Consider the following 23,897-nt stretch of genomic DNA (forward strand, 5'->3'; position numbering starts at 1 on the left):
GATGGAATTTGAGTGTCTCAGATTTTTTGCTAATTTCTGAATGAGCTCAAATGTGTCAAATAACATTTAAGCAAAGAGTTCTCTGTTAAATGTATGCCTGAAGATGCCCATGTATTTTTTTCTGTTCCAGCTAACACATGGATCATGCTGCTCTTAATGAGCCAAATTCAGTGCTGATGTAAACAGTGAAACAACACTTATATAAATGGAAGAAATTCCATCGAAGCCACTTTGGGATTTAGCTCAATAAATTCCATGTGCAGGAGTCCTGACATATTACAGTAGTGACTGTCTCAAAGTAAACGTTGTGATGTAGATTTCCTCATTTCCATGCAGAATTTTATTACTCTCTCCCCATGGGGAATTTTAACCATCTCCACTATTCTAAATGAAAACAAATCTGCCTTCCACAATGCAAAACTGCAGAAGGTTGTAAGGTTAGCTGTGTAATATATGAATGATTTTAGTAAGCAACATATAAAAGACAAAATCCCACACAGGATCCATTGCATAGTAGTGCAACTTTGTTTTAATAATCCCCACAAACTATGCAAATTCAGTAAATAATTTATCCAAAATCCAAAAGCACTGCTCTGAGAGCCATATCAGTAGAAGCTATCCCAATCTTTTTGTTGGGGTACTAGGAAGTTTCCATCTGTTCTATTTCTGACCCACAGGATGTGAACTTCTGGTATACACTACATATGGAAAAATATTCTAAAGACTGTTGAAATTGCTGATAAGCATACAGAACAGTTGTTCCTTGGTCTGCTGTCTTAAACTGGAAAGTCAAGATCTTAATACAGTTTTCTTTCATTAGCAATTAGTTAGAAAATCCTCAAAAACAACAAGGAGTCTGGTGGCACCTTAAAGATTAACAGATTTATTTGGGCATAAGCTTTTGTGGGTAAAAAAACCCCACTTCTTCAGATGCATGGAGAAGTGAGGTTTTTTTACCCACGAAAGCTTATGCCCAAATAAATCTGTTAGTCTTTAAGGTGCCACCGGACTCCTTGTTGTTGTTGTAGATACAGACTAACACGGCTACCCCCTGATACTTAGAAAATCCTAACACTCAGGTCCTAGAGTTTGAGTTCCCATTTTACTGTTGCTGGAATTAAATGAATGTTCAGGGTGTCTACGTGAAGAAACATGAAGGGAGATTTATGTTAACACTTTGCTGAAGTGCAGAACTTTTTCCTTTGGGGAATATAAAGCATTATGTTGTGGCTAAGAATGTGCAGTTTCCATCACAGTATTTTTAGAGCTATTGGGCTACTTTCTGTTCTTAGCTATACCCGCACAATCCTATTTATTTAGGATACTGAAACCAAAGTGATAAATTAGCTCATATTTTGTTTTATTGTTTTTCTTCTGCTTCATACAACAACGTATTGCAACCTAGACCTCTAATTAGCTTTTGAGGTTCCATACAAAGTTGCTAGAAAAGTGGAAGGCTTATAAAGACTATCAATTTGAGATCTGAGTAAGAAAGTGCTAGAACAACTATTTGAATTGTAGAAGTGGAGTTTTCTCTGGTTAGTGTAGTTAGTTGGCAAGCTTCCCAGGTGGTGTGAAAGACTGTACTCCACTGATGCTTTTTTTGACTAGTTTTTGAAATTGTAGACACAGCAGTGGGATCCAGTTATAAGGCAGAGCTGGGCAACTCCTGTTTTGATCATTGTATCCAAATAATCATTACATCTAGATCTAAGATTTGTCAACTCAGATACACACAAAGAAACAAAATCTTTCAAGGACAGAGTGAGTTCTAGGCATTTTCAGTATCAAGGCCGATCAGCTTTGAGATTTTCAGAAAGTCTTTGGGTTTTTTTTGTTTTTGTTGACTTTCATAGCAAAAATATTTACTTAATTTTAACTAATGCACAGAAAAATCCTAAAGCTAATCCTCCTAATCCTCTCTCTAATTCATCCATCTCACCAAGGTTAATGGAACTGTAAAAATCATCTAATAATTTGGCTCATTTCATTATTTACGTATGTGTTTTTATCGTGGTTAGCACCTAGAGGCCCCAGTGTCATTGTTCTAGGCACAATGGACATACACATTGACACAGTGTATGTACTTTTGGCTAAGAGTTTACAATCTAAGCATACGACCGGACAACCAGTGCACGACAGTGGAGGTGTTATGTACATAAGGGAAAGTGTCATTATTTGCAAGAACATGGGGTGGGATTTTCCAAAATACCTAAGGGAATTAGGTGAGCAATTCCCATGGAAGATGAGTGGAAGTTGACAACTAACTTCTTAAATTGCTTTTGAAAATCACACCCATGATCTTTTTTTCACATCTAGGATGTGCTTTGCACCGTTTAAGCGATATGTGTTAATGGTGTGTTCTCCCCCTCTGTGTGTCTTCATCATGGACCAAATCCTGAGGACCCTGACATGCTCAGCACCTTGCAGCATCAAGCTCTCAGACGTTACTCACTCAAACTCCCTTGGACTGGGCACTTGTGACCTGTGTCTGTGTAAGGTAGGATGGGGTTAAAGTCCTTCACTGGACAAAATGGTGGAAACTCTCTCTCAAGAATGGCCTGAGATGCCGGATCTGGAAAAAAAGAGTGGTCAGCTGTGGATTGTTCGACCATTGGGAGGTGGAATTGATAGCTGTGCCTGCTAAGCAGAGAAAGTCATAAAAGGGGAGCAAATTCTCCCAGAAGTTGGGGGGCGGGGGAGAAGAGAAGCAGATCCTGTCTGGAAAAGAGGAGGGATAAGATGACACCCAGACATGGTAACCAAACGCAGTACAGGTTTCAGTTTGGCTCAAGGGATATGCAGTTGGATGAGGCAGACAGAAGTTGCCCTGCAATTGTTTTCTGGGGCCAAAAGGAACTGCTCTTGACTGTTTTATTGTCCTTTGACTGAGATTGAGCCAGTACTTTGCCCTTCCTTTTGGGACCTAATTTAGAGGCCATAAGCTCAACTCCCAGGGTGGTTGGTTACACTGCTATTGGCTTTAAAGGGATATGTCTCTGTAATTAGTCTGTTTGAAAACCCTCTGAATCAAAGTCTGTTTCTCAGTGCTCTGAACTTTACCACAGAAGTAGATTCTTACCTCATTTAAGTGGTGTATAGAGTAGAACTGGGCAGAGAAAGGTAGTTCTGTTTCACAGAGGATTTGATATTTTGAAATTTGGTTTCATTCCAGTTAGGAAGGATCACCCTTGAAATTCTCCATGAAAGGAAATGGAGGCCTGGCTCCAGTGCAAGTCTCTTGACATTTTACCCTGGGGCCACAAACCCTGGTAGTGCGAGTTGTCAAAGAGCCAGATGGACAAGTTGGCAGGAAACTAGGCAGGCTTCCTTGGCAGGCAGGGTTCTGTTGGAACACTGTTGATCTCAAATAGTCTCCAAGAAATGTTTCCATTTTGGCAAATTCTGACAAAACCAGCTCTAGTATAGAACCTTTGTGGGCTCTTTGCGCCAGAATGAATTTCCCCTCTATTGTGAACAAGCTTTTCAGTAGTTTTAGTGCTATTTAAACAGGCGTTTACTACAATGGACATTTCCATTCTTTTACAGCTAGGTAAAAGATTTGTGGGTTTTCAACTTGTTAAAAATGTGGCTAGTGTTTTAGCTTGCCATCTTTTAAATCATTTTCAAGTCATCTTTAGAGCTCTGTTACTACAGGCCCCTGTGGTGGAGGTTTCACTTTTCTTTTTAATTAGAATTGACAACTGTTTGTTGTCTTCAGCTATATGGATTACGGCTTTACATTTTCATTTAAATGTGCTGAGAAATTAATTGCAAAGAAAATATAAACAGCATTTTACTCCTTCATTATCTGGTTTGTTTATTTTCTTGCATAACAATCAACCATTAGCATATTTTGACAAGATTTTGCTTTTCATTGCTTATGAAATTTCATTAGCAAATTAATTTTGCAATCTGGGTTAGTTCTGTAACTAGTAAAATGGTCATTGATCTCATGTTTGTTTTTACTATGTGCTAGCAGAAGTTTGCAACAAAATCACATTCTCCTCCCACAATTTAAGAATGTATGAGTGTAAATTCAACCAAATATGTAAGAAATTGTGTGGACAGAACTACGTTTATACATCTCATAGAGGGATACACATAGAATCAACAGGAAATCTGCTATTGTGAGCACTCATTTTAAAGTTTCCTAAGGTTTCCAGATCAATATGATTATACCTTCAGTGTAAGACCAAACTGTACTTGTCGCCTGTATACTAGGCTGGTGAACACAATGTAATAGAACTTAATTTTGCTGGTCCTTTGGCTGGTCACTTACACTAGTTTTCACTATTCATATGCTTGTGTGTGTGTGTGTATATATATATATATATATATATATAAAAATACACCATTTTTATCTTTCAGTACTATACAGGCAGCAAACTTTTAAACAGATGGAATAGAGCTGTGCACACTTCAATTGAAATTGGACAGTAAGCACCATTTAAATCTTTAGCACAATTTGCTTCTTCCCCCGGCAAGTCCCTCAGTGTAACTCCTCAGTTTGTTTTCTCTTTTAGCCATGCTTCATGCAGACCTGACATCTGCTGATTTTTTTGCGCTGTTCCTGCCCTTCTTTAAGGGTTTCTGACAGAGGAGCAGACACAAACTGCAATTCTGGCCTGACGATTGTTAACCAGAAGCTATATTCATTAGCAAAAAAATGGCATGTTCCCCGCTGACCCTGGCATTCGATGAATGGTGCTGATCTAAAGTCTTCAAGGCAACTTCCAGGTGACATAAGGGACTGTCCACCTCCCTGATCTCCAGACCCAGTGTGCTGGAAAAAATAATGAAAGAATTAAATAATTGCATGTGAAAAACAGGAAAGAGATGTGCAAACAGTCTTGGCTATTGCTTTTATTTGGTTCTGGGACTTTTTGCACCAAGGCAAATGCTCCCAGATGTGTGAATCTGCAAAGGCATAATACTTGGAGAACTCAAGTTACAATAAACTTCCTTTCATGGCAGGACAAATCAGATCTAGTCATTCTGGGACTGGCTTATCTCAAAAGTCCAGACCACCCTTGCAGGTCAGCACCAGGTACATGTCATATGGGGGGGAAGCTGTAGTTTAGATGGGCCTGGGATTTTTTAACAATAGTGTTATCTAAACTTGCTCAAAGCAGAGTTAAATGACATGATTTAAAAGCCCGAGTCTTGTCTACCCCAGGTTTTCTTGGAACAGTAATTCATTATGGGTGTTTCCCCTAACTATAGCACAGGTGGAAGCTACACTGTAGAAAAGATTCCACTGGTCCAAACCCTGCCTCCTTGCCCTCATGGTTCAAAACTGCTCAGTTCCCAAGGTGTCAAAAACCTGGGGAGCCTAACTGCCAGGGTGGTTAAGCACTGGAATAAATTGACTAGGGTGATTGACTAGGTTAGACAAACACCTGTCAGGAATGGTCTAGATAATACTGAGTCCTGTCATGAGTGCAGGGGACTGGACTAGATGACCTCTTGAGGTCCCTTCCAGTTCTATGATTCTATGAAGTGTCCAAAGGCTATAACGAGAAGGGGGGGAAATCACCCTAATGATGATTTACACTCTGGGCCTGGGACATATAATGCTCTGTTACGCTCCAGTGTAAAATAGAGTAATTCCATTGAAGTAAGTGATATTATCCAGCTTTTATATTCCTGTAACTGAAAGAAGCAGCAGGTCCATTGTGCCTCAATTGTCTGTAAAGTGCTATGCCCATTTATGATTTTGCATAAATAACCAAGTCAGCAAAAAACTACTGTTTCCAGAACCACGATTACAGCTATAATACAAATATTACAAATCTGTAACTTTTACAGATTTTTTTTCAACTGTTCCCACTGCCTTTCCTTCCAAACAATGAGGGTCCCAAGTGAAAAATGAAAGTTAAGTGCAAACAGGTGATGCTTTCCATTTCTCACAGGAAAATACTGAAATCATGATTAAGATTTTTATGACTATTTTTCGGCCAGCTCCATTATTAACTTTGTGTGTGTATATAATATAAGCTACGTAATCCAAGAGGCTATCATTCCCAATCTTGATGATCGCTAAGGAAAAGCACAGTAAAGTTTTATAATAGAAACTTGAATATAACCAAGTAGTTTCAGTCTTACCATTAAAAAAGAATAGCCTATCCAAAGACTTCTCCAGTTCAATGGGCATGGGGGAATGGACTGATCTTGGCTATGAACTGCTACAGCTTGGGCTGAGGCCTCACATACAGCACATCTGCTAATGTAGGGTTGTATTTCATCTTCAGAGAGCGGCATCATTGGTAAAGGAGCAGCAGTTGACAGCCAGTAGGACTTATCATTTCGACTGGCATAGTAACAAACTTGGTTGATGTTGCAGTAGACAAATGGCATGGTGTTGAATACAGGAAGACAGGATCCAGCCAGACCTAAAACAATTACATATCCTGAAAATCCAGCACCTCTACATAGTCACCCAACAAACAGGCCATCCATTTCAAAGCAGTGGAAACATCAGGAAAAGTTAGTACAAGGCTGTTGGACCCTATAAGTCTCCCACAGGCAATGAATCCTGCAATGCTTTGCAAATTTTCCCTATTTTTTTTCAATGAATAGCACTGTAAATTCCACCCTCATGACCGACCTCTGTGCTAAAGTCATTGTCATAATATAAAGTTTGTTTCTAGACAGTTTGAAAATAATATTCTAGCTTACTTTATTGCAAGCCTGGCCAACTTTAAAATGTCAGAAATCTTCACTGAATTATCAGCTAGTCTCCTAAACTGGTGTTCAGCAGAGTGGTTATGCAAATAAGTTTCTTCTTGCAAATCAGCTTGCTCCTACCAATACATTTAGTGGAGAGTCAATTAAACATGACACGATTTGGCATCATGGGAAGCAACTGTGAAAACAAATACTTTGGACTGTGACATCCTAAAAAAAATTAGGCAAGGGGAGGAGGGTTAGGAGGGAGACTGGCTATTCATAAAAACTCATTATCGGCAATGGAAACGTAAATGACAACTTGTGATCAGTTAATTTTGTAAAGTCCGATAGGCCATTGCTACTGACTCAATAAGATTAAACCTCAATAACAAGTTTACTACCTCCCAGCAAAGATTTCACAAGGATTTATAGTTACAGTAGAGGGATCAGACCATCTGAAAGGGCCCAGTCCTGCAACATTCTGAGCATTACCATCAAGCAGACTTCAGTGGGAATTAAAAAGTACTCAGCACTCAGCATGTGTTCTCCTGCCAAGACTGGATCCCAAAAGTGTTGTACCTATAATGGTCTATTATATAAAGAAGAATTGTAAAAATGACAACAGGTACATATCCTAAAGGTGAATCCTGTACACAATAAGCTGATTATTATTTTATAACACCCCAAAGTGTGCTATGTGCTTCATGGACAAACAAAAGGCATGATCACTGCCTCAAACAGCACTCTTTATTCCCTGATCCTGCAATAGCATCTGCTAATGTGGGTGGGTATAAAGGTCTGGGCTAACAGATCCTATTGCAGTATGGGGGCATAAATAAAGAAAAGACCTGAAAAGAGGACAGGTCAGAGGTAGGGAGTGGGGGTTCTGAATAAAAGATACTGAGATTTTATATTAGTTGACTTTTAAAGATTTTTATGACTGTTTTGTAGATCTTTCTGTTACCTGGTGTAAAAATGAAACTATTTAAACACAAAAAAAATGTAATACAAGAAGAGGCCAATCTTGGCTGTTAAACAAAAGTAATTGCTTAAAAACACCTTTGCATGCAAAGTTTATTAAACCTCTAGCCTTTTCTCCATAAAAGAAAAAAGACGACTCCTCTGCCTTTTACATAATACATAAGATGATGCTCAGAACTTCTCAATATATAGGCAGTTATTTGGTGCCTATCTTTAGTCAACTGTGTTTGAAATGTCAGTATAAGTGACCCAAGGCACATAAAAGAGCCTTTTCGGAGCTAGCATTAGAATTCAGGAGAATTTTGGCTCCATCAGGTGCTCAGAAGATTAGACACTCCGACATACATGGGATTTATGATGCTGGGTTGTTTTGAAAAAGTCATTTTAATCTATATTATAACATGTAATTTATCAAGTAACAGGATGCTATTATAGCAACATTTTCTATAGTGGTTTAAGAAACAGTCCAATAGTATAAGAAACATGCAGACATTAGGATCAGTATTTTGAGTATCATACAATCACTTCCTCTATAAACTGAGTCAACTATTGCATAATAAAGCTTAATATCATATGCTGCAATACACTCATCATTTGTTGTATATGAGCAGTACATATCTGGCAAGAACATTTTGGATGAGATATAATGAATAAAGAATGTCCATCACTTACTGCAGTACTTACCAAGATCTTGATTATGAGCTTTCTCCTGTCCTTCCAGATACAGCAGACTATATCCTGTCCACAATCTTGGCATTCCCTCAGGACAAAACGGTTCTTTATCTGACTGACTGTGAAGAATGAGCAGGAACCCACTAGCAGCTCTAGTTTCAGGCGCTGGTGGTCCTGGGATCCCAGGTTGGCCAGGTGGACCTTAGGGAGAAGAGGTAAAACAAAGATGATTGCTTGAACATTTAAATATTTCAGCCAAGACAGGTGTCGCTTTAGTTTTTCAGAATGAATTTTAATGCTCAGTCAAAGGTTCCAGATTGATTGCAATTCATACTGAAGTACTGTTCTTATCCAGGGATTGTCAAGGGCAGTGCAAGCACAAGGTGGTTCATGCTATCCTGATATTGCATCTCAACCCTGATTTGGAGCGTAGTTCCCTCACATGCCCACTGAATCCTTTGAGCTGAGACTATCAGCAGTGCCAGTTGTGCCTCTGATTTTTTCAGCATGGATACATGTCCACTAAGAAATGGACTGAGGCCAGCTAGTAATTTCACATAGCTGCTGATCACTATGAGGACTTTCCGGCTTGGCCTGGATTTGAACAAGTGTGAAAAGGCATAATGTCTGTGACCAACAACAGGTATCAGTAAGACCAGTTTGTTAACAGAAGTCATATCTGAGATGTAGTTTTAATTATCTGCAAAAAATTATCATTTAGGCCCCAACTCAGGAAAGCACCCCTATTCAGGTATGGTGCTTAAGCACATGCTTATCTTTAAAGTCAATGGGACTTTAACACAGGTTTACTGTAATGGATTTAACTTAGGGCTGTCATTAATTGCAGTTAACTCATGTGATTAACTCAAAAAAATTAATGGCGATTAATCACAGTTTTAATCACGCTGTTAAACAATAGCATAGCAATTGAAATGTATTAAATATTTTGGCTGTTTTTCTACATTCTCATATATATATTTTATTCTGTGTTGTAATTGAAATCAACGTGTATATTTTATATTACAAATATTTGCACTGTAAAAATGATAAACAAAAGAAATAGTATTTTTCAATTCACCTCATACAAGTAGTGAAATCTTTGTCTTGAAAGTGCAACTTACAAATGTAGATTTTTTTTCTGTTACATAACCGCACTCAAAAACAAAACAATGTAAAACTTTAGAGCGTACAAGTCTACTCAGTCCTACTTCTTGTTCAGCCAATCTCTAAGACAAAGAAGTTTGTTTACATTTACAGGAGATAATGCTGCCCTCTTCTTATTTATAGTGTCACCAGAAAGTGAGAACAGGCATTTGCATGACACTTTTTTTACCTGGCATTGCAAGATATTTACATGCCAGATAGGCTAAACATTTGTATGCCCCTTCATGCTTCGGCCACCATTCCAGAGGACATGCTTCCATGCTGATGACGCTCGTTAAAAAAAAATGTGTTAATTAAATTTGTGACTGAACTCCTTGCAGAAGAATTGTATGTCCCCTGCTCTGTTTTACCCACATTTTGCCATATATTTCATGTTATAGCAGTCTCTGATGATGACCCAGCACATGTTGTTCATTTTAAGAACGCTTTTACTGCAGATTTCACAAAACGTAAAGAAGATACCAATGTGAGATTTCTAAAGATAGCTACAGAACTCAACCCCAGGTTTAAGAATCTGAAGTGCTTTCCAAAATCTGAGAGGGATGAAGTGTGGAGCATGCTTTCAGAAATTTTAAAAGAGTAACAATCCGATGCAGAAACTACAGAACCTGAACCACTAAAAAAGAAAATCAACCTTCTGCTGGTGGCATCTGACTCAGATAATGAAAATGAACATGCGTCGGTCTGCACTGCTTTGGATTGTTATTGAGCAGAACCCGTCATCAGCATGGACGCATGTCCCTTGGAATGGTGGTTGAAGCATGAAGGGACATATGAATCTTTAGCGCATCTGGCACATAAGTATCTTGCGATGCCAGCTACAGCAGTGCCATGAAAACGCCTGTTCTCACATTCAGGTGACATTGTAAACAAGAAGTGGGCATCATTATCGCCTGCAAATGTAAAGAAACTTGTTTGTCTGAGCGATTGGCTGAACAAGAACTAGGACTGAGTTTACTTGCAGCTCTAAAATTTTACATTGTTTTATTTTTGAATGCAGGTTTTTTTGTACCTAATTCTACATTTGTAAGTTCAACTTTCATGATAAAGAGATTGCACAAGAGTACGTATTAGGTGAATTGAAAAATACCATTTCTTTTGTTTTTTTACAGTGCAAATACTTGTAATCAAAAATAAATATAAAGTAAGCACTGATCACTTTGTATTCTGTGTTGTAATTGAAATCAATATGCTTGAAAATATAGAAAACATCCAAAACTATTTAAATAAATGGTATTCTATTATTGTTTAACAGTGTGATTAATCGCAATTAATTTTTTTAATCGCTTGACAGCCCTAATTGACCCATGCTTAGATGCTTTCCTGAATTGGAGCTATATTTTGTATTAGTCTGTCTATCATCTGTGTCAACCTGACAAATGTTTGCAGCAGAAAGTGATCATTCTTACCTTCTGGACCAGTGTATCCTCGTTCTCCTATGACACCTTGGTTACCTGAGGGTCCTGGTGGACCAGGTGAACCATCTTGACCTGGCAAGCCAAACAACCCCTCTTCACCTTTACTTCCTAGACAAAAATGAAGGATGCATTTTATCTTCATATGGCTGCATATAAAGGTAAATACAGTCCAAAGACGTAGTGTACAAGGAACCATTTAATAGTACTGTGCACAGGGGCCTGCTTTACAATGCTGTATCTAGTCCTGCCCCAGATATTCTTAAAATACTCAAAAATGACACCTACAGAGTACATAAGTATTACAGTACTTGGTACTGGGGGTTGCAGGGGGAGTGTAAGAGTTGTGCTCTTTCCCTGTGACTGTAGGGTTAGATACAGTGGTGTGATAATATCGCTATCACCAATTGGACTTCATATCCCTATTCCAGAATGTGCCTGCCTCTGGATTTCAAAGTTTACAATCCTGCAGAGCTCTGTAAAAAATTCTGTAATAAAAACTAAAACCAGGGGAAGCCTGTACCAAGATGTCTATTTCCACTTGATTAATTGTTTGAACAGTCCCTCAGAACAAGCTCACTGCTTTCCTGACCTGAAGCTGCTATTAGATTCCGCACCCTTCTCCATAACTGGGTGGCAGATTGTGCTAGGTACAATCAGGTAGGTGGTACCACTTTTATCAAAAGTATCTTTAGTTCTTACATCACTAGTTTCACAACAGGTATTGGTCTTTCAGGCCCCCATTCAGCACAGCATTTAAACATGTACTGGAGTCTCTTTAGGTCAAGCTGAAGGTAAACATGTGCTTGAATGCTTTGCTAAATAGGGATAGGCTTTGCTGAATTGGGCTTAATTGTTTGTTCAGTGGAGAAGGAAGAAGGCACCATAAGCCTGTAATATCCCTCAAAGAATGTATCACCTCTTTTTCTCAGATGTGCAACAAATGCCATATTAATGTGAATGCACTGTTGATTAGTAGATGGTGCCAATGAGTGCTTGATATTTGATTGCAAAGGCAGCAGACAGTGTTGGATATGTTTACTGGATATTTTTAAGCAGATAATTTTTTGAGTTTGATACAGTTCCACGTGTCAGATGTTGTGGTGTTTGGCAGCCCCTTTCAGAGAGAGAGAATGAGAATTTCAAGATGAACATGTTTCCTTAGAGATGGGGTCAATACTCATTGGTGAGATTTGTATGCTTAATTCTTTGCACGCTTGCATTAGGTGTTTACCCTTCGGAAAATGATTTTTAATATTGTGAGACAAACTTTAAAAGTTCCCCACCTTTTACTTTTTATTATGTTTGAGAGAATCTAAAACAGTCACAACATAATTTAACAGCTTTTCAATATCTGTTGCCTAATTGTTTGCCAAAGTTCATGTACTGGAAAGTTTTTGTAATAAATATTATCCCTCAGTAAAATTTCTAGTTTTCTTTTCTGCCTGCATAACTTTCCCAGCAGGGATAAGATTGGTTCCTGTTGTGTCAGTAAAAGCAAAAGCATCATTAAATTTTCTCCTAACACACCAACATGAGTATTATCACTGTAACACCTGGTTGTATAGAAACTGTTTAAAGATTTATATAATGAAAACACTATGCCCTGATCCCAAAGATCCCTCTTAGTTGACTAATGAATTAATTCACTGTAGTAAACTAAGCAGTGCAGTAAAAAGTCTTTTACTCAATTACATTAGATCAAAGATCAACCTGAGTATCTTCCTCTGAAGATATGAAGATATCCAGTAATACCACCATGAAAAACATGAATTCCCTAGGTGATAACTGCCTGAGAGTGTTGGATGTATCCCATTATCTAGAGCTAATTAAGACACAGCCTCCACATTTCTATCAAGTTGTGCACTGGAATCATCACTAGCTGTTTTACCGCATAATCTTTTATCTACCAGAAAAAATCACTGAATGTCAGCCTCTTACATGCTCCCCTTTAAATTCTTTCTCTGGCTATTTTTCTTCTATTGTAACTACATTGCCAAGTTCCAGGAGACACAAAACACTGTAGTATGCATCCAACTCATTTTAGGGTCCTTTCAGGCCTTTTAGTAGCATTAGCCTGCTAATAATTATTGTTACATTTAATTTTTCCAAATAAATTTTTCCCTAGCCCAGTAACTTGGGTAGCATTTTTATAAATGCTACATGAGGGTGTTAGGTTTGTTTTTAGTTTGTAAAAAGGAAGAACATTATTGATCAGGTTGGCATCCCCACTGTATGATGCCCTGTACTCCTTGTTCTGGATTCAAACAGTACAATGCACTTCGGCAGCCAAATCTCTCAGTCACTCCACATGAAGTATCTCAGTATTAAACAATATGTTTCCGGAAGCCATTGGTGTGGTGTGCTGCTTTATTTTTTTAATGCAAGATCTGAATAGTAGAAAGAGGTTGTAAAGTCTGATTCCTTAATTTAGAGATAGAGAGGGAGCATGCACAAGATAGAGCCCAGTAACTAAATTCTCTACTCTGAGAAGCATACTCTTATGAGTTACTTCAGCATTATTTTCAGTTTAGACCCCAATCATTGCTGGCACCAAATGGGAAGCAGTTTCAGGGGTATACACAGTATTGCATAGTGCCCCAATGTAGGATGTTCTAAGATCAGCGAAGCTTTCATGTTTCTTACTCAATTTTCTCTCTCCCAGTCTTGTTTCCAAACCTCCAAAACCACAAAAAGCTTATCACACAGATGTTTGTTATTTGTTATGGACTCCATTCTGCCACCCTTTCACAGATTGCTTTCAGTGAATCTACTTGCAGCATAAGAAGGCACTCTTCAGCATGACCGGGGGTATGTTGTGAAATGAGATTTTATAGTAATTCTGAATTTCAATCAGTCATAAAACCTAACACTGTAGGGATTTTTTTTGCTTTCATTTTACTGACCAAGAATGACATTTATTTGTTAAATTTCCAAATAAATCTCTCGTGGTCTTATTGATGAGCCTAGCCATTGTGCCATATACAAGAAATAAGAGGAGAAAAATGCCTAAAACATTTTGGGCAAAATATTAAACACCCCTCCCTCCTCTTCCTACCCCTGTACACTCTACACAGCTTTGCATGAAGGGTGCAGAGAATACACTTCTCAAAGCTTTAAATGTTCTGTTTGTCTTAAATTACCAAGTATTTAAATCACAGGCCTTACCTGGGGGTCCAGGGTAACCTATTGGCCCTGGAAATCCTATAGACCCTTCAGCTCCTCTTTGTCCTATTACTCCACGAGGACCCGGTGTCTTGGGACATGGGGAGTGTTCTGGTTTTCCTGGTTCACCAGGGTCACCTGGAATTATGCAATAAAATTAAAATAACACAAATTGGAACAAAAATCTGTGGGAGATCAACATTCCCCTTTTAATTTCTTTTGATATTATAGTGCATTTCTGGGGCTGAGTTCCCAAAACGTTAATCCATGAGATACATAGGTTTAACTTTACTTTCAGACTGTGTCTAGCCTAGGATTTAAAGGTGTATTGTTAGCATGTGCTAGCTAATACATTTAAAAAATCTAGTGTAGACAAGGGACCACCGCCCTTAATGTGTGCTAAACCAGTGAGTTGAGGCCTGGGTGGAACATAGGCTTTAACTCAATTGAGCACATGTTAAAGTATATACTGCCTTGTCTACGCTCCGAAGGCAGCTGAGAATGTCTCCACATACAGCCTGGGCGTAAGGGAGCAGGGGTTCCATCCCACATTACCCACTCACTTTAAATGAAAGCCATGAGAGAATGGCTACAGTTTATGTATTGTTTGTTGCATTCTGTAATAAGTACATTTGTCTAGAACAGTGTTTCCCAAACTTGGGAGGCTGCTTGTGTAGGGAAAGCCTCTGGCAGGCCGGGCCAGTTTTTTACCTGCCCCGTCCGCAGATCCGCCTGGAACAGCGAACCGCGGCCAGTGGGAGCCGCGATCAGCCGGACCTGCGGACGGGGCAGGTAAACAAACTGGCCCGGCCCGCCAGGGGCTTTCCCTACAAAAGCGGTGTCCCAAGTTTGGGAAACACTGCGCTAGAAGACTTATTGGATTAGTTCAAAGTCAGTGGGGCTCGATGTCTGCTTCCACTGATCTGATAGCAGGATTGGGGCCTTGGCTAGTTGGCTTCATTTAGAAAGAGCCTGCTGTGACAGCAGATAAAATGAAATACAATAGATGTGACAGATCACTTAAGAGAAAACACTTGTATTTTACATACTTGCATACACATTTTTCTATGTACACATATTTGACACTTTATTGTGGGGCTCCTCGGCATAGTACAAGATTACTCTGCCTGTAAATACAACCCAGCTATGTTAAAATCGATTATAATCACCCTGTTATAACGATATCTGTCATTCTTCGCTTCCAGCTATGGCTCTACTATCCAGGGAGCGTGGAATGTACAGAAAGAAACCCAGACATGCAGAACAAATATTTGGTTAATAAGGCATTCTCCAGCTTACCTCTGCAACCTGAAGGATTCATCAAATGGAAAGCAGACCATGCCAGCCATTGCCAAGCAGGATGGAAACAAGTTTCAGGCATGTAAATTAGAACAAGGAATGGAACGAGAACTGAAATAGTTTGTATGAACCTGACATCATTCATGCTGATATAAATAATAATGGCAAAATTTAAAATACATGTCTTAGAATACTGCCTGCAAACAGTTTTCACAAGAACAAAAAGGAATCCAAAATCAATGTGATTTTGTAATACATGGTATTGCTGAATGGTGAGGTGCTTTGTGTGATGTGCAAACTCTTCTAGATGACCAGTTCACACAGTGCCAAATCCCAAGGTCCTTGCTCAGGGCTAAGTCCTTTCGCTGGGAACCACATGTGAGGAATTCCCCATGACTATATGTAAGCAGAGATACCACCTCTGTCATGCATTTACATACCCCAGAGATGCCCCTCCATTGTGGTTTTGTACAAAAAGGTGCTGCATATATGACTGAAGTAGGAGCAGGGACTGAACATGCCTCCAGGGCCCTTCTTTGGTGGACTGACCTCTGCGTTCCATACAGCTATATCAGAGAGATAAAATAGTTCCCTGTGGCTTCCCACAGCTGTTACAGAAAAGCCAGAAGGGCAGGGTTGGTGTACCATAGGCAAGAGCTGGCCTCAGGCTGCCCTCTCTCACAGATCCCCTGTATCAGTTCATCCCCTCTTCATAAACCTAATCAGTGAATGATTTGCAGGGAATTCTGTGATTCTGTGATTGGAATCTCAGTTTTCTCCTGCCCTTCTGGCCGCCTCCTTTAATAACGGGTGATCTGGGTCTCAGCATTTACTATACACTTAGTCTTTATTGAATCAAACTCTTACTTACAAACTCTTAACAGCTGAGTTAAAAACTAAGTAAGGACCTAAGGATTTGGCCCACAATACTTTGTATTCATCCCTTATTCCCACAGGGGTAGAGATTGGTACGGCACTCAGCAAAGAAAGCATCACATATGATTAGATGAAATGACTATATTCTAAACTACTTTTCAGATTTGCATAATTATAAAACATCTGTTCTTTATTGCTAAGAAAGGGTTTTTAATTGGTAAATAAAATATATATTACATTTTCTAATCTTGAGAAACTCCCTTATCGATTTAGAATATATTAATTCTCCCCAGAGCTTCTTATTTTGATGCAACAGGCAAAGGTAAGACTTCTTACTGTGTACTGGAATTCTTGATACTGTGGCATGTAGTATTCTGGATATTAAGATATTGTGCTTAATGAATGTTACTTGAGAAAGATAATATAGGAAAGGAAAAGTGGGTGATGAAATACGCAGTATTAACTTTGCTTCTTTTACAGCAAATAGCATCTATTCACATATGGTACATCTTTGCAAGAACCCTCACCTGGCATGCTCATGCTCTCTAGTCTTGCAAACTATTGCAAGTATCAGAAGAAAATGATCATTTATTAAATTGTTTCAATGACTCAAAAATGTTCTATGTAATTGAAGGCTGCAACTACCATTTTAAACCAGCCTTGCACAACTCAGGACAATTTACCAGGCACATACTTCATCAATGAAGACTGATTACAATAATAAAATAATTATATCTAACTTACTCAACGATATTTCCTCATCCCAAGTGAGTGGACATCTAGGATTTTGTCAGGTTGCTATAAACTCTTTTCATGCAAGTGAACACTATATAAAAGTATTCTGTACAGCTATTAAGATCAAAGCTTATCAAGGCTGAGTGGCCAGCACGCACACTGCTGCATGGCAAAGAACCATGTGTTGTTCAAAAGTACCTTCAGGACCTCGAGGGCCAGGTTGTCCTTGAAAACCTCGATCCCCAGATGGCCCAAAAGGGCCAGGGGGACCCTGGGGGCCACGGTTTCCCATCGGACCTAAAAAAAAAGGGAGAGGGGGTGAGTTTTTGTCACTGGTACTTGCACTGAGCAGTTAAATCTGGTGACCCCCTGTGATACTGAAAGCACAGAACACAACAGCAGTGAGGTCAGGCATCAGGTTCCTGACTAGTTACTGTTCTGTGCAAAATAGCTGGGGGCCAGATTTTGCTCTCCCACAGGAAAACCCCTCATGGAGTTTCCTGTGACGACTCCTGCATGGGGAGGGCTGGCTCTATGTACTGCTCCTGTCCAATAGAAGCATCAAGCCCTGCAACACCCATGAACCTGCTTGGAGGCACAGAGTCTTCCATGGTGAAGATATGTGCCTCTGCATTGGTTCCATGGCACTCTGCAGCTTTTACAGCTCCCTGGCACTATGATTCTACTGGAGCAGTGCTGCTTTCCTGCCCTGGCAGCTTAGGACTTCAGTGCCCTGCCTGGTTTGAGCCAGACCCACTAGCCTGCTGCAAACCCAGACCCAGGGTCTGAACCATGTCCCCTAACAGCTGTAGGCTTGACTGAAAGCAACTTACAGAAGTGTTCCTGTTTTTAACACTCAGATGTCCAACTCCCAATGGGGTCCAAACCCCAAATACATCCGTTTTACTCATAAATTGTTTGCCCTCTATAACACTGATAGAGAGATATGCACAGCTGTTTGCCCCCCCCCCCCAGGTATTAATACATACTCTGGGTTAATTAATAAGTAAAAAGTGATTTTATTAAATACAGAAAGTAGGATTTAAGTGGTTCCAAGTAGTGACAGACCGAACAAAGTGAATTACTAAGTAAAATAACATAAAACACGCAAATCGAAGTCTAATACAGTAATACAACTGAATACAGATAAAATCTCACCCTCAGAAATGTTTCAATAAGTTTCTTTCACAGACTGGATGCCTTCCTAGTCTGGGCACAGTCCTTTCCCCTGGTACAGCCCTTGTTCCAGCTCAGGTGGTAGCAAGGGGATTTCTCAGGATGGCTGCCTCCCCCTTTGTTCTGTTCCACCCATTTATATATTTTTTGCATAAGGCAGGAATCCTTTGTCCCTCTCTGGGTTCCCACTCCCTCCTTCTCAATGGAAAAGCACCAGGTTAAAGATGGATTCCAGTTCAGGTGACATGATCACATGTCACTGTAAGACTTCATTACCCACTTGCCAGCACACACATACACAGGGAGACTTACAAGTAAAATAGAGCCATCTACAGTCAATTGTCCTGGTTAATGGGAGTCATCAAGATTCCAAACCACCATTAATGGCCCACACTTTGCATAATTACAATAGGCCCTCAGAGTTATATTTCTAGTTTCAGATACAAGAGTGGTACATTTATACAAATAGGATGATCACACTCTGTAGATTATAAGATTTGTAATGATACCTTACAAGAGACCTTTTGCATGAAGCATATTCCAGTTACATTATATTCAAACTCATTAGCATATTTTCATAAAATCATATAGAGTGCAATGTCACAATGTGCCCCTGCATTGGTTCCAGGGCACCCTGCAGCTTTTACAGCTCCCTGCCACTATGATTCTACTGAGCAGTGGTGGGCAACCTGCAGCTCACGGAATGCATGCAGCCCATCAGGGTAATCTGATTGCGGGCCACGAGACATTTTGCTGACGTTGCCCCTCTGCAGGCATGGCCCCCCACAGCTCCCAGTGGCTGCAGTTCGCTGTTCCCGGCCAATGGGAGCTGCGGGAAGTGGTGGCCAGCACGTCCTTGCTGCCCACCGCTTCCTGCAGCTCCCATTGGCCGAGAACGGTCAACGTCCATAAAATGTTTCGCAGCCCGCAATCAGATTACCCCGATGGGCCGCAGGTTGCCCACCACTATACTGTAGTCAGCTGCCGGGGTTTGCCGCACCTGTGGAAAACCCCAAAACCTCCTTTAGAGGAGCGGGGGTTGGGGGGTCCCACAGGAAACATCAATCAATCGGATTTCATTAGATTTCCAGTGGAATCCCCACAGTTTGGTAGGGAACAAACAGTGTGTGTCCACTTGACTCCTTCCCAGATCCTCCTGTGTGGAGATCCATGACAGGACAGTGGCCAGAGGAGCCTGACCCTCCCCTTCCACCTGGCTGGAAGCAGATCCCCAAGAGCACATAGGTCTTAAATTCTTACTGTTTAAAAATGTGAAGACTGAGTAGGCAATTTCTCAAAAATGTGACAAGTATCAGAGGGGTAGCCGTGTTAGTCTGAATCTGTAAAAAGCAACAGAGGGTCCTGTGGCACCTTTAAGACTAACAGAAGTATTGGGAGCATAAGCTTTCGTGGGTAAGAACCTCACTTCTTCAGATGCAAGTAATGGAAATCTCCAGAGGCAGGTATAAATCAGTATGGAGATAACGAGGTTAGTTCAATCAGGGAGGGTGAGGTGCTCTGCTAGCAGTTGAGGTGTGAACACCAAGGGAGGAGAAACTGCTTCTGTAGTTGGATAGCCATTCACAGTCTTTGTTTAATCCTGATCTGATGGTGTCAAATTTGCAAATGAACTGGAGCCCAGCAGTTTCTCTTTGGAGTCTGGTCCTGAAGTTTTTTTGCTGTAATATGGCTACCTTTACATCTGCTATTGTGTGGCCAGGGAGGTTGAAGTGTTCTCCTACAGGTTTTTGTATATTGCCATTCCTGATATCTGATTTGTGTCCATTTATCCTCTTGCGTAGTGACTATCCAGTTTGGCCAATGTACATAGCAGAGGGGCATTGCTGGCATATGATGGCATATATAACATTGGTGGACATGCAGGTGAATGAGCCGGTGATGTTGTAGCTGATCTGGTTAGGTCCTGTGATGGTGTTGCTGGTGTAGATATGTGGGCAGAGTTGGCATCGAGGTTTGTTGCATGGGTTGGTTCCTGAGTTAGAGTTGTTATGGTGCGGTGCGTGGTTGCTGGTGAGAATATGCTTAAGGTTGGCAGGTTGTCTGTGGGCGAGGACTGGCCTGCCTCCCAACGTCTGTGAAAGTGAGGGATCATTGTCCAGGATGGGTTGTAGATCACTGATGATGCGTTGGGGAGATTTAAGCTGAGGACTGTAGGTGATGGCCAGTGGAGTTCTGTTGGTTTCTTTTTGGGGCCTGTCTTGTAGCAGGAGGCTTCTGGGTACACGTCTGGCTCTGTTGATTTGGTTCTTTATTTCCTTGTGTGGGTATCGTAGTTTTGAGAATGCTTGGTGAAGATCTTGTAGGTGTTGGTCTCTGTCTGAGGGGTTGGAGCAGATGTGATTGTACCTCAGTGCTTGGCTGTAGACGATGGATCGTGTGGTGTGTCTGGGGTGGAAGCTGGAGGCATGAAGGTAGGCGTAGCGGTCGGTGGGTTTTCGGTATAGGGTGGTGTTAACATGGCCATCGCTTATTTGTACGGTGGTGTCTAGGAAGTGGACCTCCTGTGTAGATTGGTCCAGGCTGAGGTTGATGGTGGGGTGGAAGCTGTTGAAATCATGGTGGAATTCTTCCAGGGTCTCCTTCCCATGGGTCCATATGATGAAGATGTCATCAATGTAGCGTAGGTAGAGAAGGGGCGTGAGTGGACGAGAGCTGAGGAAGCGTTATTCCAGGTCAGCCATAAAAATGTTGGCATATTGTGGGGCCATGCGGGTGCCCATAGCGGTGCCACTGGTCTGGAGGTATATATTGTCACCAAATTTGAAATAATTGTGCGTGAGGATAAAGTCACAGAGCTCAGCAATAAGTTGTGCTGTGTCATCATCAGCGATACTGTTCCTGACAGCTTGTATTCCATCTGTGTGTGGGATGTTTGTGTAGAGAGCCTCTACATCCATGATGGCTAGGATGGTGTTTTCTGGGAGGTCACCAATGCATTGTAGTTTTCTCAGGAAATCTGTGGTGTCACGGAGATAGCTGGGAGTGCTGGTGGCGTAGGGTCTGAGTAGGGAGTCCACATATCCAGACAGTCCTTCAGTGAGAGTGCCAATGCCCGAGATGATGGGGCGTCCAGGATTTCCAGGTTTGTGGATCTTGGGTAGTAGATAGAATAACCCCGGTCGGGGCTCTAAGGGTGTGTTGATTTGTTCCTGTGTTAGTGTAGGGAGTGTCCTGAGTAGATGGTGCAGTTTCTTAGTGTATTCCTCAGTGGGATCTGAGGAAAGTGGCCTGTAGAATTTGGTATTGGAGAGTTGTCTGGCAGCCTCCTTCTGGTAGTCAGACCTGTTCATGATGACAACAGCACCTCCTTTATCAGCCTCTTTGATGATAATGTCAGGGTGGTTTCTGAGGCTGTGGATGGCATTGCGTTCTGCACGACTTAGGTTATGAGGCAAGCGATGTTGTTTTTCCACAATTTCTGCCTGTGCACGTCGGTGGAAGCATTCTATGTATAGGTCCAGACTGTCATTTCGACCCTCAGGAGGAGTCCATGTGGAGTTCTTCTTCCTGTATTGTTGGTGGGAGGGTATCTGAGTATCAGTGCGCTGTTCAGTGTTATCTTGAAAGTATTCTTTGAGTCGGAGGCGGCAAAAGTAGGCTTCCAGATCACCGCAGAACTGTATCATGTTCGTGGGGGTGCTGGGGCAAAAAGAGAGTCCCCGAGATAGGACAGACTCTTCTGCTGGGTTGAGTGTGTAGCTGGATAAATTGACGATATTGCTGGGTGGATTAGGGGTACCCCTGTTGTGGCCCCATGTGGCAGGTAGGATTTTAGACAGCTTACGGTCCTTCTTCCTTTGTAGAGAGGTGAAGTGTGTAATGTAGATCTCCTGTCTTATTATAGTAAAGTCCATTTGTGTGGAGGGTTGGTTATTTATGAAAGTCTCCAGGTTGGAGAGCTCTTTCTTGATTTTTTCTGTTTGCTGTATAGGATGCTGATCAGGTGGTTCCTCAGTTTCTTTGATAGTGTATGGCATAATCTCTCACTGTGGTCTGTGCAGTATGTACATAGCAATGGATTCACATTCAAAAATGTGAAGTTACCATAATATAGATACTCAGAAGAATCTGCCTGAAGGCAGGTATACACTCAAACAAAACCATACACTTGAAATCATACCTTTCAGGCCTTCTCTTCCTCGATTTCCTGGAAAGCCTTTGGCTCCTTGCTGCCCTGGCTGGCCAGGAATACCGGGTGCACCTGGAACACCAAATTCCCCCGGATCGCCTTTCACAAAGATAGTCTTTCCGGGAGGGCCAGGATGGCCAGGCAGGCCTAAAACAAAACAACGGATATTAACAATGCACTCACAAAGGGTAAACTTTTCAGAAGTCCTTAAGTCCCACCAAATTTCAATGTGAAGTAGGATCCTAAGTTACCGAGGTGTGTTAGAAAATGTTGTCCTAAGTCCTACTTCAAGATAATACAGGGGAGGAAGTCTCCATGGGATAGGCCCCCCCGAAACCACTGGGATCCTCCGCAATCAGAAAGAGGCAGGTGAGTGCTATCTGCATTGAGACCAAACCTGTCCATGTTGGCTTTGTGCTCCTGGCTGCCGTCCCCTCCTCAACTGCCAGCTGCCTGGTGATGCAGCTTCTTTGCAGTGAGCTACCAGCACCATGATCAGCTATAGGGGACTTTGTATTTTAATGTCCTTGTTTTTTCAATACATATAGGAAAAATCCAGAGCTACTATGACTAAGGTGTTTAACCCCTTCAACCAGTGTAATTGGGCTTGTGGAATGTACAAACTCTGCTGACTTCACTTGCAGAGTTTGGTGACCAATCATCGGTTCTTGAACTGACTACAGTCTAAGCTTTGCACGAAAACAGCCCTCATCTACAGAGGTTATATGCATAAACATGCAGCTCCCACTTCCCTCCTCTTCCCCACTTCTAGGGACAGAAAAGCTATTTTAGTTCTGTTCTTTTTGTAAATGGCTTTACTATACGTGAGTGTCATCATTTTAAGCCCTAATATCACAGGACCTTCCAGGACTACAAGCAAGTGCTCTGCAGCCTATTGGAGAGCAATGAATCAAACTTTTTGCAAGGATTAAAAGTTCCTCTTTCTAGCTTGGCTGGGTTGTAAGATATTGGAACTTAAAACTCATAGGAAAATTGCCCCGAACCAAATATTGTCCATCCTTCACCTCCTGCTGGTGTCATTTTAATGGGAAAATTCCACAATTAGGGGGAAAGAAGGAACAATGCTTTAAAAAATGTCTACTGTCAGAAGTGCTCAGAGCTGTACAAGACTGGAAGTAATCCCGGCAGAGATTCATAAGCAGAAGGAGTGCAATTGAAGTGGACAGAAGTACACGATGCTTCCAGTTTATCACATGGTCTTCAATTTTATCATAGAGGTAGCACCTCCCAAAATTACACCTACCAAAGGACGGGGTAGTCAGTCCTAGACCAGTAACAGTTTTAAGGTGCGATATACTGTGATCCTACAGAGCTAGAAAGAGGAGCATTAAACCAGTGGGGAACAGCCATATTTATTACCCTCTTTGCCTTTTCCCATATCACATACATAAACAAAAAGTTTTCACTGTTTTGGTTAATTGATCATGTTTGATTTTCTTGTACCTTTGATGCCATGTGGGCCAGGTGGCCCCTGATCACCTGGAGGACCAGAAGCTGCAGTTTCAGGAGATCTTCCCACAGGTCCCGCAGGCCCGGGACCTCCTGTTCTACCTGAGGGAGCAGATCATATG

The 23,897-nt window shown here is 41.1% G+C and overlaps 1 protein-coding gene across 1 annotated transcript in view; it reads right to left on the reverse strand.

The window, feature by feature from the left end:
- Positions 1-4,522: 4,522 nt before the first annotated feature.
- COL4A4 (collagen type IV alpha 4 chain) overlaps positions 4,523-23,897 on the reverse strand; it is a 119,862-nt gene continuing 100,487 nt past the window's right edge. Inside the window, exons 29-36 of the mRNA XM_065411412.1 lie at positions 23,770-23,877; positions 22,297-22,452; positions 17,177-17,276; positions 14,073-14,215; positions 10,899-11,015; positions 8,338-8,526; positions 6,109-6,395; positions 4,523-4,786 (exon numbers count right to left, since the gene is read on the reverse strand). Of these exons, the coding sequence (XP_065267484.1) occupies positions 4,523-4,786; positions 6,109-6,395; positions 8,338-8,526; positions 10,899-11,015; positions 14,073-14,215; positions 17,177-17,276; positions 22,297-22,452; positions 23,770-23,877 (1,364 nt within the window). The remainder of the gene's footprint in view (positions 4,787-6,108; positions 6,396-8,337; positions 8,527-10,898; positions 11,016-14,072; positions 14,216-17,176; positions 17,277-22,296; positions 22,453-23,769; positions 23,878-23,897) is intronic.

Source organism: Emys orbicularis, chromosome 9 (genome assembly GCF_028017835.1).
Source record: "Emys orbicularis isolate rEmyOrb1 chromosome 9, rEmyOrb1.hap1, whole genome shotgun sequence".
Classification (NCBI taxonomy): Eukaryota; Metazoa; Chordata; order Testudines; family Emydidae; genus Emys; species Emys orbicularis.